Source organism: Phasianus colchicus, chromosome 3 (assembly GCF_987193195.1).
Source record: "Phasianus colchicus chromosome 3, bPhaCol1.hap1.1, whole genome shotgun sequence".
NCBI classification, from domain to species: Eukaryota; Metazoa; Chordata; class Aves; order Galliformes; family Phasianidae; genus Phasianus; species Phasianus colchicus.
In genome coordinates this window covers 75,022,057-75,041,849 of record NC_143438.1, presented here as the reverse complement: position 1 = coordinate 75,041,849, position 19,793 = coordinate 75,022,057, and the positions used below count along the sequence as shown (strand labels likewise).

Below are 19,793 nucleotides of genomic sequence, written 5' to 3'. Positions count from 1 at the left end.
TCATCTTTAAGTCCTACCTTCAGAATGTTTTATATGCTTTGAATATCTAAAATATTGTTTTGTTGTTTCCAAAGAATCCTTCCCTCCACCACCCACGCGCCATGTTCTTGGGATTAACCAATGAAAAGATTGTACTCCTTTCTGCAAATAGCATTAGAGCAACTGTTGCCACTGAAAATAACAAGGTACGAGATGTCCGCTGATTTCTGAATTTGATGATGCTGGGGTGCTGTTTTTTCTTTCCAGTTACTGCGGTGTATCGTAGAGAAGTTGATCCTTTAACAGTAGTAGAAAATACTTAACTAATTTGTTCATCTCTCTTCATTTTCCCCCTATTGTGGTATATTAAAAAAAAAAAAAGGCAAAACAGAGCAAATATGCAATTGATGTCTTGTAACAGGGCAAAAAAGTTAACAGTTGGGAACAAGCAATGAAACCAAAAACCCAGCTAAGCAACCAAAACCACTCAGATCTGATAGACTTGCAATTGAACAGTTGAGAGAATATCTGAAGCATATCTGTTTAACCTCATTACTGAAATGCCTGAGTTCTTGCTATTACAGCAAAAATGATGTGGAGTCTGGAGCAAAAATGCTTGTTAGCATTCTGTATGTAAGTACTGGAAAAGCTAAGGACATTGAAGCTTTCAGTACTGCAAATGAATTTATCTGAATTCACTTTTTTGTGCAGTTGAGTGAATGTGAAACTCTGAAGCTTTTGGTTTGGTGAAGAATAGCCGTTTGTTGTATTTTTATGATGCTTGTCTGTATTTGTCTGTATTTTTGTCACCTTTTTTTGTCGTGTTTTCTGATATATATATATATATATATTTTTTTTTTTTTTATTAAGTGACAGTATTGATTTTTTTTTTTATTTTTTTTTATCTCCCCCACGCTCCTTCCATCTTCTGTTTCTTTATTCCTTTCTCCCTTAGGTTGCTACCTGGGTGGATGAAACTTTAAGCTCAGTAGCATCTAAATTAGAACACACTGCACAGACATACTCAGAGCTTCAGGGAGAACGGATTGTTTCCTTACATTGTTGTGCTCTTTATACATGTGCTCAGCTAGAGAATAACTTGTACTGGTGGTAAGTAAATATTGTTTACATGTAGTAGCAGCTGCTTTCATATCCTCATGTCCTTGCTTGTGAGAAATGTTGCAAAATTACTGGACTGCAGTTCTTTTGGGTTCTGAAGCTCTCTTCTTGAGCTTAGATTCTCTTTTAACAATGTATTTATTCTCTTCTTTCACACCTAAAGCTTTTTAGCTGAGTTACAACGTCTATGAGAGAATAAGATTATTCTTTTAGGGGATGCACACAAGTGTTTTAGCATTTAGTTGTATCAGAACTACTTAATATCAAAGAATAACCTTCCTAGGCTTTTCATGCTTTTATTTTTTTTGACTAAAAATGTGAAACTTACCCAAACATGAAGTCCACCTTCTTCTGTCAGTTCTGTTAGAAGTTCTGATCTGTTGTTTGTGTTCCCCCTCTAAAGAAGAGAGGAATAACATCAAATGCTCCCTCTGGAACTTGTTGGTGAAATTATCTAACTCATAAACATTGTAATATATAAAATGTTAAAATATTTTAATAATTAAAAGATTTTCAATGGAATCATCAGAAATAAGACACTCAGATAAGATTTGACACTTATTTGTAATTTGAATGAATTTATTGAATATTACTGATAAGTTGTCAGTATGCATTATTTTTGTCAGATCGTTAGGAGCAGCACGCTGCATTATACATTGTACCCAAAGCTTCAGTAGCTTTTTAGACATGGATTGAATTAAATGCTTGAAGATAAGTTGGAAATTGGAGCACTTAAAATTGATTCTGTGAAATAGCTTTCTTACTAAATTCTCATTACTCTGGACAGTTGTAACTACGCTTGTAGTTAAGCACAGCTATATTTTATTCTAACTTCTGGTCTCAGATGACAAAATTACGTTTCTGGTTCTTGGTGCTTTTGTTATGTCACTGTTTGCATACCTCGCTTAGTTTCCACAGAGTTGTTATTCTGATAACATTGGAGATACTTGTCTGCTAGAAACAGTAAAAGCATTGAATTCTAGAGTGGTTGGTCCAACTTATAAAAAGACTTGCTAGCCCTTACTTGGAGGGCGGCGAGAATCTGGCACAGGGTGTCCAGAGGAGCTGTGGGTGCTCCATCCCTGGAGGTGTTCAAGGCCAGGTTGAATGGGACACTGAGCAGCCTGACGTGGTGGTTGGTAGCCCTGTCTGTGGCTGGGCGGTTGGAACTGGGTAGGCTTTAAGGTCCTTTCCAACCCAAACCATTGTAGGATTTTATCATTTAAATTTCTTTTAAAGACTGTATTTATTTATTAATCAATGTGTCCTTTCTGCAAATATTGTCAGTGGTTTTATACTAATTGGATATAGTGAGAGCCTTCTGCTACTATTAATGTATTGCAATGTATTTAAAGTTGTTTGTAGACAAGATTTTTGGTCCCTGTAACACTGGCAGTTGTTCCTTTTTTTTTTTTTTTTAACTTATCATGAAGAAGGAGGGTTTCTAAGAAAAGCATCCAAAGCTTTAACCCACTGGTTAAAACGTGAAGTGCTGCAGTTCTGTAGTATCAAAATAAGCATGCTAACTGTGCGTGTAAGTGTTATTTTCAGCTGAACTGAGTGGATATCATAATAAAAACAGTGGTTTGTTGCATAGTTTTTGTGTTTTTTTGTCTTGTATCAGCTCGTCTGTGATAGGAATCTGAAGTCCCTCAGCCATATCTCCATGGAGAAGGAGAGGATTTAAAAGTTTTTTTTTAAAAAAAAAAAACACATCCACCTCCTCAGTAACTGCAAATTCTGACTAGTCATAGGAAGGAAGGATGCTGTCAAGATAGGAGAGGAGAATGTGCAACTTTAAGGCAGTGACTGGAACACGCCATCTGAGATAGAGATCTCAAAGCACATCAAACTAAAATGAAAGCCTTTCAGCAGCTTTGTGTTTTTCAGACTCTATTCCTCCTTCTCCAATACAGTGACTATTGGAGGTGAATTTGGAAAGTGAGGATGAAGAGAGAGAAACGTGTCATTTTTGGAGTTGTTTAGGGGAAAGTGACAAAGGCTTTTATATTGAATCATAAGTACGTGAAGCAGAAGGAACAAGTTGTTCAAAGATAGAAATAAAATTTCTTTTGCTGCTTTTTAAAAAACAACATGTATTTTTCCACAGGGGTGTAGTTCCTTTCAGCCAAAGGAAGAAAATGCTAGAAAAAGCCAGAGCAAAAAATAAAAAGCCCAAGTCCAGTGCTGGTATCTCCTCCATGCCAAATATAACTGTTGGAACCCAGGCAAGTGCAACTATCACCTCATGTTTTTCCAGTGTTGTATGATGAGCTTACAAATAATAATATAAAAGTCAGGTTCCATTCTTGTTGTGCACAAATATATCAATAACTTTGGTGTTAAGGTAGTATACTTCAATTACATGTCTCTAAAGTGAGGTGGTGTGACCTATTAATGTTATTTCTTACTGGTGTGGTAATTGCTGCAAACGTGGGGGAATTAACTGTACCTATGCAGGATGGGGGGGTTTTGTTGCCTTTTAAGTCAACTACCAATTTTGTATTTTGAGAAGGTGAAATCTTAGTAATACCATGACTTTCAATGATGTACCTGGCTGTGTAGGTGTGTGGGTTGTGGGTTTTTTGTTTGGTTGGTTGTGGGGTGTTTTTTTTTTTTCCCATTTCAGGTATCTGCAAAATCAAGACCTGGGATTTATTATATATTCAGTAGAAAATGCATTTGATTTGAAACCATTACCAAAATGGTTAATAACTGATTCAGAGAGAGAACATTCTTTTTGTGATTATTATTAGAACTAATGTGAGAGAAAGCAATCCCTTCCTCGGGAGCACGTTTCTTTTGGTTCCCAATCCATTCTAGTCAGCTCTGGGATGAGTCTTTGTTTTTGGCTGAATCACTCCTTTTGTTGTTGAGCATCTGAATGTTGTGTATTAAACGGTTACACTGCTAAAGCTGTTGTTTTCAGCTGTGAATTGCACACTAGTCTCTTTCTTCTAGCAAAGTGCATAGTACATCATGCTGACTTTTCTTTTCACTTGCTTCCATAAGGTTTCTTTCCTATTTTTTGATTACTACATATGTTACCAAGAAAATGCACACATGTGGTTTCCTTTGGCATAATACATCCTTCTCATAGAAATAAATATTTCTATCTGTAGGTGTGCTTAAGAAATAACCCCCTATACCATGCTGGAGCAGTTGCTTTTTCAATCAGTGCTGGAATTCCAAAAGTGGGTGTGTTAATGGAATCTGTTTGGAACATGAATGACAGCTGTCGATTTCAGCTTCGGTCACCAGAGAGCTTGAAAAATATGGAGAAAGCTAGCAAGACTACAGAGGCCAAGTAAGTGTGTTTAGAATGAGAATGCACACACACAGAACGTCTATTTGATATTCTTTTGAATTGCTGATTGATGCAGACTTAAGGGAGGTCATGTTTTTCAGTTTCTAGCTTTCTTGCAAACTGCTGAATGTGCAGAAATGCTCACTGCTTGAAAGGTGTGTCAGTGATGTAAAAGCACTATGAAAAGCAGAAATGCAAAAAGACTGTTAAATGAGAATTTTTCCTCCAATGTTTCTGAGGTTTTATATTTGAATAACTGAAATTGGTTTTGTTTATGGAACTTGAGGGCTTGAAAAGATAGTTTTCATGGCATTGAGACCTCTTCCAGCCCTTCCAAGGTTGGGATGGTTGTTTGGATCAGTGATTGCCAGTTTCTCAAAACAAATTGTTAAACACTTTTATGAAAAACCTGAACAACAGTTCTTCTGTTTCAGCTTATTGTATAAAGCTAGCAGTTCTTCGTCTCCAAGTAAAGAACAAAGGATGTTTATTTACTGTAATGTTATCTGTATGTTCCTTTAATGTTATTGAAGGTAATAATGATTAAGAAGCGGAACATCATTAACAATGTTGGATGCATAACCATGTAAATTAGGATGTTTGTTCCAAAGTATGAAGCTATTTCACTAAAGCTTTGCTTTTTTTTTTTTTTTTAAATGCTGCTGCTACTTAAAGTCTAGAATATGGCTGGTTTCTTGGACACAGTGGCACTTCATTCCATTACCATGGAAGAGATCACCTTTTTCTTTCTTAATTTTAAGTAACGATTTTCATTCTAGGCCTGAAAGTAAACAGGAACCAGTGAAAACAGAGATGGGTCCTCCACCTTCCCCAGCTTCCACTTGCAGTGATGCATCTTCAATAGCAAGCAGTGCATCAATGCCATATAGTAAGTAACGGATAGCTCATAGTAACATAAAACATTTCTATAGATAAGAAGCTCTTGTAGAAGGCAGTTCTAGAAAGATGCTGTATTAACTTAAGAATCTAATTAAAAAGTGAAAATGCTTTTCATATTACGGTCTGACAATATATGTAAAGGCTTAACAGTCTTTAGATAAGCAGTGAATTATCAACGTTAAACTTGAATGTAGTAAGACACACAGTGACTACTTGATGCAAAGTGTATCTAAGCAAATAAAACATTTAGTTCTCAGTATCAAAAGTGTCTTTGGAACATAGTGAATAAAATAAACTTAAGTATGTGAAGTTTGTCCTTTTTTACACAAAATGCATAAAACCAGACATTATGCGCTGATGTATAAAAGCACTCAGGGAAGTTTGATGGCTGTACTTCGCAGGTTTTTTTTGTTTTTTAACATTTAAATCCACACACCAAAAGTGGTTAATTACAATACTATCAATGGAAGGAATCTTCTTTGCCTTTGTTTCTACGTAGTACAGTTGTGTCTACATAGTGTCTACATAGTGCAGTTTTAAGAAATGTCACTTAAAGAATTAAATGGCCTCATTCTATGACCAAGAGTCATTTACGCTTAGATGTGCAGAAGTAATTTATTGGACAGTACAAGTGCTTGCTACTGATGCATTCTGTTACATGCTTCTATCCATAATTAATTACTGAATAAACTTTGCTTGGGATTTTGATCTAGTGTTTGAAGTTTAATCTTATAACTTGTTCTCTGCTTCTTGCTTTCAATATTTTGATCATCTTAATTACACTTATAGAAACTTCAGTAGATAAACGTTCTTGTCAGTGTTAATTTAGAGATAGAAGCTTAAATTTGATTCTGAGTGGATTTGAGCTTCCTGTTGTTACTGTGCAGATAGCTATTTGGACAACAACGTTTGCTGCTAAGACACTATTTTCTGCCTCATGTGCTGCTCATCTAGTTGCTTACCAAATAATCCATATGGACAAACAGACTTTATGCAAAGGTGATAGAAAGCACCATAGCAGGGTTGAATGAAGAGTCTTAAAATGTCAGTCTTGTTACCTCCAACTTAAATGTCTGAGCCCTGCCAAAATAATTTCTTGTAATTATTTTGTTTAAAAGTCTTTAAACAAAAAGCTTTCTTTGTCTAATGGTCTTTATTTGCCCTAATATCACAGGAGGAAAAAAGCATTCAAGTAGCATAGTATGCTGTTAGGTATCTCTAGTATCTGTAAATCCAGCTTTCTCTTAACTGGTCCTTAATTTCTAGATTTGAACACTGATGCTCTTTTGTGGAGGAAACAGAGTTTGGTGAACAATGCCCTTTGGTACTTTGGTTAAATATTTCAAGTCTCTTTTTTCAGTAGTTACTTTTTCTTGTCTCAGAACGACGACGATCAACTCCTGCTCCAAAAGAGGAGGAGAAAGTGAATGAGGAGCAGTGGTCTCTGAGGGAAGTTGTGTTTGTGGAAGACGTTAAGAATGTTCCTGTTGGCAAGGTTTGTCTGAAATCTACCATTGATTTCTTTTTTTTTTAAATTACTTTAGATAAACTAATTGTCCAAGTGGTATAGGAATTAAATCATCTAGGCAGTTCAGTGCTAAGCTTGTCCAAACCAAGAAAAATGGGAAGGCCCAGAGAAGTTTTCCACAAGTTTTAAAGACTGGATTGTTTTCTGCTTCATTCATGGAGGCCCTTAGATAACATATTAAGAATTGTATAAAAATCCAGAATAGGAACTCATTGTCCAAGAGAAGGCAGTAGATTTAGCCAAGGTTCCATACTTAGTGGTATTACTTGTGCAGAAGTGGAAGATGTGCCTTGAGCAGTACCTTTGAGTGGAAGAGATCCACAATGATTTTTTGTGTTCTAGGTAATTTTTGCAAAGGGGAACATATTAATTCATTAAAACACTTCAGTTTTTGTAAATGAGATTATGAGGTCTAATTGAAGTCATTGACATTGTTTGCCTCTTACACAAGCTTTTTACTTCTACTTGTAATGGTGTTTGTTCTTTGTTAGATGCCTCAAGACGAAGTAGTATAAGAAATAAAGAACAGTTTGAATTTTGATCTTTTCATATTTTCACTGAAATGCTTAAACCAATAAGTAGAAAAAGCAATGAGTAGGCTGTCTTCTGAATACAATAACTGATTCCAAATCTATTTTGTAACTGTTGTTTATGATAGAGATGCTTCTTTCCTCATAGAGCTTGCTGTTGTTTTCAGTGATGTATACGGTCATTTACTTTCCTCCTGTCACTTTTTTTTTAACACTTCATCTTTGAAGATTGAATAAAATCCTGCAGGCAAAACCACTACAAAAAAAATAGTCTAGTGGTGCCTACGTTAAGGAGAGAAACACAGTTCATGCCATGTTATGTGTTTTACATGTAATTTGGATCAATTGTGAAAAAAGGCTGGAGGCAGCTCGGTCTACCAAAGGGATGCTCTGTGCAGCATTTTCCTGCAGCCTTCCAGGATTGCTGTTTCTATTCATTATTAAACAGTTATGTTAGATCACAACAAGCTAAATTACTGAATTAAGCAGAAAGATAATTTGACTTCTAAAGAATCAGGCTGGTCAGTGCGTAGATAACTTCTGAAGCATATAGAAGTTTTGACTGCAGAAATGTATTTAAATGAGTTTGGAGTCATTTAAAACTTTCTGGGTTAAGAAGTACTGGCCTCTTAGAGTTGTAAATATACTTTCAGCTGGTCTTCCATTTGTTTGCTGAATGATGTTCTAAAAAATCACATCCTTGATGTATTGCTCTGGGTGATCTCAGCTTACAAAGCACCTTTAGTTATTTAAAAAATAAGAATTCTGCATGTTAAACTGGAAGTTGTGTTTGAACAGCTGGCATGTGATTTCAAGCTTTCAAGTTAGTTTGACTGACTGAAGAAAATAAAATCTAAATGAGTTTTGATTAAATTTTGTAATCAAACAGGAAGCATTTAGACAGTGCTCTCAGATGTATGGTTTAATTTTCAGGTGGTCATGTGTGGAGTCAGGAATTGATGATCTTTGTGGATCTTTTCCAAGTCAATATACTCTGATTCTATGATCTTTGTCTAGAGTCTTGTTAGTCTCAGAACAAATATTTGTATGTTGTAGATCAGAGTTAATATTCATGAATCTTGTGACTAGGCCTGAGTTTTCAAAGGTTCAGTAGCATTCTTGCAGCTAGCACTGTTGCTCTGCTGATACAACTAGCAACTCTGCTACTTGAGTAAAATTTCATTATGTGGTTACTAAGTGCTCGGACTATGCGTAATACTCTTTGTAGTAGAAGTCTTCTAACACCTCCATGATTGTCAATAAATCCTTTTCTCTACTGTACTTAGTAAGTTAACTTAACCAGACAAATTGGGAAAAAGCAAGGAAATGCCTGGATTTTTATTGTTTTCAATGTCTTGAAAGTATGAAAGTTGCTTTTCATTCCAGGGGGCCTCTGAGATGTTAAACTTATTACAGTTAGGTTTTTATTGCTTTGTAGGCAATTTCTATGTAGGAAGTCTTGACTAGGCTCTGATTTCTCAGTACTGATAGTTACTTGTATCTAGGTCTCTTCATGACTGCTAGCTAGCTTTGTTTTTCTTTTGAGAAGATTATGGTCTCAGGTGGAAAGTCAGAGGGCCTTGCTGTTTGGTGATATTCTCAGCTGTCAAGGAAAACTATTTTGACAGTTCTGATTAGATATGCATGGCAGCAACTCTTCAGAGAGGCTTACAGTAGCAGAAATAACTGTGCAGGTGCAGGACTGAAAAAATTAGTTTCCTTGGGGGGAAGAGAGACATAATACACGTGAAGTGTTTCTGGATGGACTTTATCCTTCAGTCCTAAGGGACCGAGTGGAGAACTTTATCACTGAGTATAAGCAATAGATAGTAAACCCACCAACAGTTTTTTTCATAATACATTCACCTTGAGGAATGAGCACTAAGTTGCAGAACAGACTCAAACAAAAACTCAAAAATATGGCAGAAAAAAAGTGATTTCCTGTTTCCTGTAGTAGAAGAGCTAATAGGAAGTTAAAGTCTACATTAACTTTATTCAGCTATTAAATAATGTTCATTGCCAAAAGATAGTGTGTGTTTCCAAAATTGATAAAACGAATCAGTAAGAAGTATGTATCCAGGCTATTAAACCTGAAGTTGTTATCGCTGCTTCCAGTAGATGAGAAGAATAACAGTAGGAACTTCTCCAGTCAGTTACATTGGTTCCTGTTGGAGGTAGGATGCTGAAGGGAAGGGGCCTTCAACCTGCTTAAGAAATAATAAGAAATACAGTTTTTAAGCGTTCAGAAACTTCAGCAGAACAGCAAGGCTAATGACCAAGAGCTGTAGGATTTTATCAGTGATGGTCAACTTTTTATTTTCCTGACAAAGATCTGGTTTATTTTGAAGAATGTTAGGCTAAACAGTGTCTATTTAAAGCCTTTATTAAAACTGTAATGTTTTCTGCTTGTAGGTGCTAAAAGTGGATGGTGCTTATGTTGCTGTCAAATTTCCAGGCACCTCCAGTAATGCAAGTTGTCAGAGCAGTTCTAATTCAGATCCAGATCCTTCCTCTCTTCTCCAGGATTGCAGGCTACTCAGGATAGATGAACTACAGGTGTGTATTTGTGAAATACTGAAAAAATGAAGTGTTTTGAAATGTCAACAGTGTGTGTTTTACTGCATCTTAATGTTTTGTGGATGTTTCTAGGTCGTGAAAACTGGGGGAACTCCGAAAGTTCCAGACTGTTTTCAAAGGACACCTAAAAAGCTGTGTATTCCTGAAAAAACAGAGATTCTAGCAGTAAATGTAGATTCAAAAGGTAACTCGGAATAAACCTCTTAAAGATACTACATTATGTCCTTCACTACTCTTCTCTCTCCTTAGTGGGAAACTGTCACTGTCAGACTCGCTTAAATAGTTGTTTTCGTTGACCTTAGTAATGCAGTAGTTAAGACTTTTTACTGAATACTGTGCATTAACACTTTTTTTTCCTGTATCTCTGAAGGAGTTCATGCCGTCCTGAAAACTGGGAATTGGGTTCGATACTGCATATTTGACCTTGCTACTGGAAAGGCTGAACAGGAAAACAATTTCCCTACTAGCAGCATTGCATTCCTGGGTCAGAACGAAAGAAGTGTTGCTATTTTTACAGCTGGACAGGTTTGTGGTGTTGTATTTCAATCATTTAACCTCACTACATTTCACTCTTGTCATCTTTAAGTGAAATGGTACACTTTCTGTAAGGCCTCTCTAAGTACTGGTGAAGAGTAGCTTTTAAAAGAGTGGATTATGAAAAACTTGGTACCACCATTAATATTTTGAAGGGATGTATGGAATAGAAGTCTAACACACTTAAGCACTTTTTAATTACATTATTTAAATGAAGGGACTGAATTTTTGTTGTATTTCAGCATATTCAGCTTACTTGTGAATATTTAAGTAATCTGAAAGTGTAATGTAAGTAGTAGATATATGTTTCATTAGTAATGTTTCTTTGTGAACACTTGTCATAAGATAGGCACTCTAAATAATATTTACTGTCTTAAGCAAATCTTGGGCATTTAAAAAAGGAGTTTACTATGTTCTGTGGCCCTGTTTGGAATTAAAGGAGACAATGACATAAGTGAGAGTTTTGGGTCAACAGTTGTCTCTGTTGGCAATCAAGTGTAAAATGGACCCTTTTGTGAAGTGTAATATTCGTAAATTGTGGAGTTTAATTCTTAACTATTGTTCCCCAATGTAGGAATCTCCTATTATTCTTAGAGATGGAAATGGTACAATCTATCCAATGGCAAAAGACTGTATGGGAGGGATACGAGACCCTGACTGGCTTGATCTTCCACCTATTAGTAGTCTCGGAATGGGTGTTCATTCCTTAACAAATCTTCCTGCCAACTCAACCATCAAAAAGAAAGCTGCAATTATTATTATGGCTGTTGAGGTAAAATAGTTTCTTTAATACAGAATTATATGCTATTTTTCTCTTGCTTTTATGAAATTATGCTTCAGGCAATTTTAGATGCAAGCTTGTGTTTTTACTACATAAACAATTTCACAGAATTACAGAAACACCATGGTTGGAAAAGACCTACAAGATTATCCAGTCCAACCATCCTGTCACCAGTAGTTCTCACTAAACCATGTTCCCTCAACACAGAATCCAAATGTTCCTTGAACAGCTCCGGGGTCAGTGACTCCGCCACCTCTCTGGGCAGCCCAAGATTCTCTTAGAAACATGAAAGCACAAATTGATGTAGAGTGAAAGATCTGTTTTTGGTAGTCCATAGCTTCTTATCTGGTTTTAATGAATACTCTTTCCTTGTGCGCAGCTAATATACAATCTTGTTTCATGCTCTCAAAGCTTTTCTGAGAGGTCCAGGCATCTTATTTTCTTATGAAAGTAGCACATTTTTGTACCTTTATATTTACTGTAAATTATCAAAATAATTAACAAAATTAAAAAAAATTCACTTGAATTTCATAGAATCGTAGAATTGCACAAGTTGGAAAAGACCTTAGGGATCATCAAGTCCAACCACAACCTAACCATACTATCCTAACAACCCTCTGCTAAATCATATTCCTGTGCACCACGTCCAAATGGTTTTTAAACACATCCCCACCTCCCTGGGGAGCCTATTCCAGTGCTCAACAACCGTTTCAGTAAAGAAGTTTTTCCTGTACTCATCCATGGTGCTGTATGGACAGTTTTAGCTGTGAATTTATCTATCATGCTAACATCAACCAATCATTGATTTGTTTTTTTAGTTAAATCTGTGCTGTGCTGCTATGCACCCATTAGGCTGGGAGTGATTTCACAATGGAGTATTCAGCCACTGTTGAATGTAACCATGTTATATTGGAGATGAACCTCCCAGACCTTCAGCAGCATCTAGTTATTTACCCCTCAGCGTGCATTATCATTTCTCTAAAACAAATATGTAAATGCTAGTTAATGTTGACTGCTTTTTTTTTTCCAGTTATACCACTTTTCCCATGTTAAATTAAATGGAAGTGATTTGTCCTAAGAACCTATTGGCAAAGCCAGAGGCATGCTTTTGCAAGTCTTGATAACTTCTGCTGCTTGAACCTGCCCTTCCTCTTAATTCCTTTGCCTGGATGCTTTTTTTTTCCTCACGTTTTTTAGTAGTGCTGTAACTGAGATTGTGTTCTCAGCAGTTCCTGCTGAGAATGTCCTATGTTTAGGCTATTCTTTTAATTTAAAAAATTAAAGATGAGAAGTACCTATGAAACTTGTATGCCTATGGTTTTTGCATTTTCATTTAACTTACTCTATTCTTTTGAGTACAGAAACAAACCTTAATGCAACACATTCTCCGATGTGACTTTGAGGCTTGCAGACAATACCTGATGAATCTTGAACAAGCAGTTGTCTTGGATCAGAACCCACAAGTGCTGCAGACATTCCTTGGCCACAGATGTGATGGAAACCGCAATATTCTGCATGCTTGTGTGTCTGTATGCTTTCCAACCAGCAACAAAGAAACAAAAGAGGAAGAGGGTGAGCTCAACAGAGTCATGAAAATAGTTTGAAAGTAAACTTATGCATTGTCCAGATAACTTGATTTAAAAGCTGCATTCTTCAGATACGGGTAGCTTAAAATGTAGCACCTGAAATGTTTCTGAACTTGTCAAAGGTGATGAGGTGACACTTACATTACTGTCTTAAAGAATTTAAAAGAATTCAGTAGTTGGGAATACTGAACTATTTTTATTCATTATAAAAGGCAAGCTCTTTGCATCCCTGTGTTAATTTTAAGTGAAAGCAAATATTTTTCACCTTTGTCGTTAGTATCCCTGTTACATCACTAGCAAGCTTTTAAAGGAACAGTATTTAATATTTTTCAAGTGTTATATGAATGCTTCCAATGTTACTTTCAGTTGACATAGTAAGAAACATGAGAGACTTTTTGTTAATGCTAATCACTGATACCATTTAAAAATATCTATTAAATACTGTTGTGTAAAATATGTTAACGGAACAACAAGGTTGCTAAGTCAAGCACTCAAAAAAAAAAAAAAAAAAAACCCTAAAAAAATAAAAATTAAAATTAGGAGATGCCAGAATTAAGTTGACCCAGGTGCTGTACGTGGGTATGCATTGTGAAATGGTCTTTAATTACACCGTCATGCTATTTTTTCCACAGGACTACCTCATTCAGTGCACAAGATGGACGGTGCTCACCGAATGGGTAGCTATTCAATATTTCTTTTTATCCTCATCATTCAGTGTGTGGCCCCATTCCTTACTTATGCACACCATACAAACCTGCACTGAATAATGAATGAACTCTCTTGTGAGACTTTTTTTGTATGGTGCTGTCATTGAGTTTTAGTCATTTGTAGACCTCAGTTGTTTCTCAGTATCCCTATCTATAGGATAGGGATAACGGTACAGATTTCTTATCTTTTGAAGGTAGCATAGCTTGACATTTTTCTGCATCCAAAGTGTTGGCTAATTTTGAGAGTTCTGTTGGAGAAACCGGGGCATAATTTCACCTTTTTGTGTAGGTGTTATTTTAAAACATTTTATTCCAGAGATGGATTCAATAGTAGTTTTATTTGTTTTGTGAATGTTAATTATTTCTGTGAGTCAGTCCACAATTGAGTTAAATGTATTGCTGTAATTTATGAAAACGTGTTTAACAAAGTTCTCTGTGCTGCTAGATGTGATGGAAATAGGATCCATTCTCCGGAGTGGTGTTCAATGGTGTTAAACACAGGACGGTGCTTTCCCCTCTCCTTCCAAGCTGTTAATGCTTTACTGCATGCTGATCAGAATTGCAGCAAACAAGGCACAAACAGCTTGCTCATTGTACAACCCTTCATCTCTAGTGTGTCGTCCATCCTGTGCACTGATTGAGGCAGGGGTCTTGTTGAGGGGAAAAAATAAACAAAGCAAAGCAAAAAAAAAAAAAAAAAAAAAAGAAAACCACCACCACCAAAAAGCTATCTATATAGCTGAAGACTGTTTTGATTATAAGCACACAAGGAAGCTAAAATAAGGATGCATGGGCAAATTTAATCTGACTTTTCCTAATTTGAGTGCTTGTCTTTGCAACCTTGGCATTCTTTCAGTAATTTCGTTTGGATGTAATTTAACTTTCTGAAATAAAAATATGTGAACCTGATGGACTTTAACACCCCTCTGCCTCTCTCTCACAAATCCTGTTTATAAGAGGGTATTCATGTCTTTATATTCAATTCACTTTCACCTTCTACTTGTAACTGCTAGTGAATGATGTTAGGACAAGCTTATTTTCTGTGCATCATCTGGAGGGCAGTGTGATTAATGTTACTGTCTGTAAGTTATGCAGCCATTTGTTGAACTGAAAGAAGATTGATGTAGGACTAAAGGCTTTAATTCCAGGCTCTGGTTTTGATGTCTCTTGGCAATTATGGAACCTAAGGTCCTTTCTAAGGTGGTGCCTGACTGAGACCCTTCTCTCTACCTCCTGAACTGCCAGAAAGGGAATAAGTGAGGGCAGGGATAAGCTTTTTGTCTTCTCAGACCTTGTGTTTAGTTGTCTCACAGCTCCTGCTTTGGATAAAAGAATTACAGAAGTGGACCTAGACCATACAAAACTGGGGACAGGTTACTGCGTTTCTCTGTGATTTGATGTTTCCTGAGTCTAGCCAGTGGAAGTGATTTAGGAAAGACAGGTCTAGATGAAATGTCCAAAGTAGGTAAAATGCTTGAAGACTTAGAGTGAGCAGTAGCTGTAGCAACTCTGGGAAGTGTTCTGAAAGAACGATCAGATTCACTTCAAAGATTTTCTTTTTAGTCAGAAAGGTACTCTTTCCTTCTAGATTGTAATAAAAATAGCTGTTGGCTCTGTTGACGTGAAAGTTGTTCCTCTCCTGGCCTTTGTCCTGCTAAATGAAACTTGGTTTCTTGTTCAAGTGGTTGCTTCAAGTTGTACTATATACAATTAGGCAGGGTTTTATAGTTTGTACAGCACCTGGCACAACTCAATCCTGGTTATGACTAGGACTTTTAGATACTGTGGTGCTTGGATTTTAGATACTAGAAATAATGTTCATACTTAAATTTAAACTGGTTGCAGTACCGTATGATATTCTCACCACAGTTAATTTTCCTAAGCATACTCATAAGTAGAGCACATCTTAGTGACCTAGAACTGTGTTGCTGCTCATTGTGAAGTATTTTATTTTTTTCGTTTCATTTTGTTCATTTTTTTTTAATTGCCATTACTTTGGAACCTTGTACTCAGCAAGTGTCTACAGTCAGCTGTATTAGATTCTTGTCTGATGATACTGAAAACTTGTTCTGGAATGTGTGTACTTTGTATTTCCTTCCTTTTAGAAATCAAACCTTGTCAAAATCATGGTTAATGCTTGTCCGTTTAAAAACAAAACAAAACACAGAAGCAAAAAAAAGGTCAAGAAAAGAAAACCCAAAGTAACTACTTGAGCCTACTGTGTCCCTCTAAATCTTAATAAAATAAATTGCAGGGAACGTATTATGATTAGTGGCATTTCTTACTTTATGCTCCTTCCTTTTAATTTTCCAAAGTAAAAGTTTGACCCTAAAATTGTTCTTACTTTTTCAGAAGCAGAGCGCTCTGAAAGGAATACATTTGCTGAAAGGCTCTCAGCTGTGGAAGCAATTGCAAATGCAATTTCAGTTGTGTCAAGTAATGGTCCAGGAAGTCGAGCAGGATCATCAAGTAGCAGAAGGTAAACTGACTGTTTTTCTCTTGTTTTCTGTATTCTGATTTTCGGTACTACTACCAGTCTCTTATTTCTTTCCTTCAGTGTAGCTCAAAAATTGGCTCTCTTACTAGTTTGAAGTCAGATCTCACATCTTTGAGTAGTCCTTCTGGATTGGTAGCTAATGGTGGGATATTTCTAAACTAATTCCATTTTCTGGGGTTTCGGTGTCGTTTTTCAGTAGTAAAGTGGAAATGTTCCTCCTTATGAGGAAAGACAATTTGAGGATAAGCTCTCATGTTCTTCAAGATGAATTAGGTATCTTGGAAGTACTTTAATGGTGAACAAGTTTTTTTCTTTAAAGAGAATTTCTGTGGAAAAGTGGTCACTTAGTCAGATAAATAGAACATGAGAGGGGAGGAACTGAATTGGATTCTTTTTATCCTAAACTGTCGTTGTCGTATAGTTGTTTTTATTGAGGTGACTCTAAAGGATAGGCTTATCCCTTTGTTCATTCTACTCCATGCTGAAGAAGAGTCTGGTTTCTTTTTCCAGCATGAAAGTTTGCTTTAAGATATTCTAATTGTAGATTACAATTTTAGTATCTTTACTCTTTTTAATTTTATTATTCAGTCTGAGGTTAAGAGAAATGATGAGAAGATCCTTGAGAGCTGCTGGACTGGGCAGGCAGGAAGCTGGTGCTTCATCGAGTGATCACCAGGACCCTGTTTCTCCACCAATAGCTCCTCCCAGCTGGGTTCCAGATCCTCCTGCAATAGATACAGGCAAGTCTGCTGTTTTAATAGATTGAACTGTAAAATTTACTGAAGGAACCGATGGCATTTAAGGTAAATTTGTTAGGCTTCATTTTGAGACTTAAACGCTTAATATCAGTGAGGTAGCAGGAAGTGCTTTAAGAGTTTACTGAAGACTTAAATGCTCTTTTAAAATTTAGTACGTGTCTTTTGTGTCTTTCTAGTGTTGATGTCAGACTTTAGTAAAACATGCCTAGTAGTTGACTGCTAGTCTAGGAACGTGGCCGTTTGTAGGAAAGAGTACCAGTTAAATACAGAAAACCTGCAGCGTGTTAGACATTGCAGAAAGAACATGTTGTTAGGGATGTCTTGATATATTGATATACATCCTGCTGTTCTGTTTACTGAAAGATGGTGACATTGATTTTATCCTGGCCCCCGCTGTGGGATCTCTTACCACAGCAGCGACCGGCACCGGCCAAGGACCGAGCACCTCCACGATACCAGGTGAGAACACTGTGCTTATCTGATAATGCTTCAGAAGCAAAATGAACTGAAAAGCTGAAAAAGCTTGCACGCACCTTCTACACATGCAAATGCCTCTTACCAAATGAAGATTGTATTAAAGCAGAAGTGTGCAGAATATGTGAAGTTTTATGCAAAAATTATTCTTTGCTAAGTAAAATTAGGCTTACTAATTTTACTGTCTCTTTAGGAATGTAACTTGGAACTGAAGTTCTCAGTACTTCAGTGAAATGTTACACACCTAGCAAACTGCTGGGTAGTAGTCCTACTGGTTAATCACCCAAGTGAAACATTGAATTATTTGCCTTTAATAGGTAGTCATTTTTTGAGGGAAAACGACTCCTGTGCACTTTTATTTTGTCATTATAGGGCCTTCTACTGAACCATCTGTAGTGGAATCAAAAGATCGGAAGGCAAATGCTCATTTCATACTGAAATTACTGTGCGATAGCGTTGTTTTACAACCTTATCTTCGAGAATTGCTTTCAGCCAAGTAAGCTTTTTGGAGTAGATTCTCACTATTTTTTTTTAATGTTATATCGCTTTAAATGTATTGCACAGAAGCCTTTTTCAAAAGGTTATTTAAAGGCACACTTTGTGAAATGGAGAATGCTACAAAGCTGTCAATGTTTGTATCTTGACATCCTTTGAAATTAGATTTATTTCATAGAAGTAAAATAAGTAGGAGTACTTAATCTCACAGTGTTTTTCTGGTTTGCATGAAGTTAGCACTGTTGAGTGTTTATATTTATTTTGTACTTTTCTTGTTTAAAATGAAATAAATTCAGTGTTTTGATCTGTTTGATTTTTTTCCTCCTCCCTCTCCCCCACCAACCAGGGATGCAAGAGGCATGACACCATTCATGTCGGCAGTTAGTGGCCGGGCGTATCCTGCTGCAATTACAATTCTAGAAACTGCTCAGAAAATTGCTAAAGGTACACTAGTTTCACAAATTATTAGTGTGTTGTTTCCTTCTGAAGTTTGGCCCTAGCATGTATTCAGATTCATTGCTAACAGTGTATCATGTATGTGTGTTTGAGCAACTGATGGTTGGACTCTTTGCAGAACAGCATATACTTCTGCGTGTTTTGGAAATCGTGTTATTTCATGCCAACTTAGATGCTGTTACAGAGAAGACTTTTATGCAAACACAGACTTTGTGACTTTTAAGCAGCAGTGTTTAATTAGTCATATATGAAGCTAAACTTCATATATAGGGTCATAAGCAGATTAGAACTGATGTGTGACGGCGTCTTTCAGACTGAGTGTGTTCTTTATAAGAATATTGCTCGTAGATAACTTTTAAAATCCTTTAAAGTGGTGATCTCTTGTACTGATTGGTGTATCAGTGAATTTAAAACAGGGAAAGAGTTGCTGGTGATAGCAGCTTCTAAACACCTGTAATGTGACTTGTGGTTTAATCCAGCACGTAGCTAAGCACCACACAGTCATTTGCTCGCTCCCCCCACGTCCCAGTGTGATACCTATATTGATATCTGTGTATAGATAGATACAGCAATTCACAAGCAATTGCTCACCACTGATGCCCCACTAATTCATGCACAGTGGCAGCCAGCCCAATGAACTCCTCCCTTTTTTATTTTTTAAATTTCCTTCTGCATCTTCTGTGTGATCTCATACGACATGGAATATCCCTTTGTCCAGTTAAGATCTGCTGTCCTGATTCTGTCACTTCCCATCTCCTTGTTTCCTCTCAGCCCCTTGCTGGTAGGACAGCATGAGAAGCTGAGAAAACTAAAACAGCCTCAACTCTGTGCAGCAGTGCTCAGCAACAGCTAGAAACATCAGTGCTTTTCTCCTAAAACCAAACCTAGCATCATAGCAGACACTATGAAGAAAATAACTCTGTCACTAAGACAGTGACAAAAAAAGGTTTTCTCAAAAATCTGTAAAGAAGACTTTAGTTAAACTTAAAATTCTGTACATGATTTTGTACTGTCATTCTTTCGTTTTGTATGGGTACTGTTGGTAATTTCTATTGTGGTCTGTTCTTTTGTTGTGTTTTTTTTTTTTAACGCTGGTATTCTACTGTTCCTTTAGCTGAAGCAACTTCAAGTGAAAAAGAAGACGACGTATTTATGGGAATGGTTTGTCCTTCTGGTACAAATCCAGATGACTCTCCTTTGTATGTTTTGTGTTGTAATGATACGTGCAGTTTTACCTGGACTGGTGCAGAGCATATTAACCAAGTAAGGCTTTTTTTAAGTTATGTTTTTCAGCCATGTATTGTATTAGTCTAGTGATCTGATTTTTCAAATGATTAAAATGGTATTGTTTTAATTATTGTAACTTCTAATTGTATATTGTCATTGCCTCCCCTAATTGCTTCTTACTCTTGAGGCTGGCAGTTTTGGTCAGAATATTGCTGTTAATGGGTGTGGTTTTCCCTTCACTAACTTTAGCAAAAACTTTAATGGAAACTGCTCTTTGAAAACAGTGAATATTCTAGCAACAGTTTCACTTCCTAGAGCTGACTGACTGCTTAGTGAAG

General features: G+C 36.5%; 1 protein-coding gene across 7 annotated transcripts in view; it reads left to right on the top strand.

Annotated features, from left to right (window-relative positions):
* Positions 1–19,793, top strand: part of UBR5 (ubiquitin protein ligase E3 component n-recognin 5) — an 82,916-nt gene that overhangs the window by 32,704 nt on the left and 30,419 nt on the right. For 5 of the 7 annotated variants that reach the window (XM_031591100.2, XM_031591096.2, XM_090137855.1 and 2 more), the window contains 18 exons: positions 75–185; positions 935–1,089; positions 3,209–3,326; positions 4,221–4,405; positions 5,185–5,294; positions 6,688–6,800; positions 9,776–9,919; positions 10,013–10,124; positions 10,311–10,465; positions 11,049–11,246; positions 12,617–12,827; positions 13,474–13,518; positions 15,901–16,027; positions 16,634–16,785; positions 17,167–17,262; positions 17,650–17,773; positions 18,119–18,216; positions 19,343–19,491. In XM_031591100.2, coding sequence (XP_031446960.1) covers positions 75–185; positions 935–1,089; positions 3,209–3,326; positions 4,221–4,405; positions 5,185–5,294; positions 6,688–6,800; positions 9,776–9,919; positions 10,013–10,124; positions 10,311–10,465; positions 11,049–11,246; positions 12,617–12,827; positions 13,474–13,518; positions 15,901–16,027; positions 16,634–16,785; positions 17,167–17,262; positions 17,650–17,773; positions 18,119–18,216; positions 19,343–19,491 — 2,403 coding nt within the window. The remainder of the gene's footprint in view (positions 1–74; positions 186–934; positions 1,090–3,208; positions 3,327–4,220; positions 4,406–5,184; positions 5,295–6,687; positions 6,801–9,775; positions 9,920–10,012; positions 10,125–10,310; positions 10,466–11,048; positions 11,247–12,616; positions 12,828–13,473; positions 13,519–15,900; positions 16,028–16,633; positions 16,786–17,166; positions 17,263–17,649; positions 17,774–18,118; positions 18,217–19,342; positions 19,492–19,793) is intronic. The other 2 variants (XM_031591099.2, XM_031591098.2) reach the window with 1 other exon arrangement.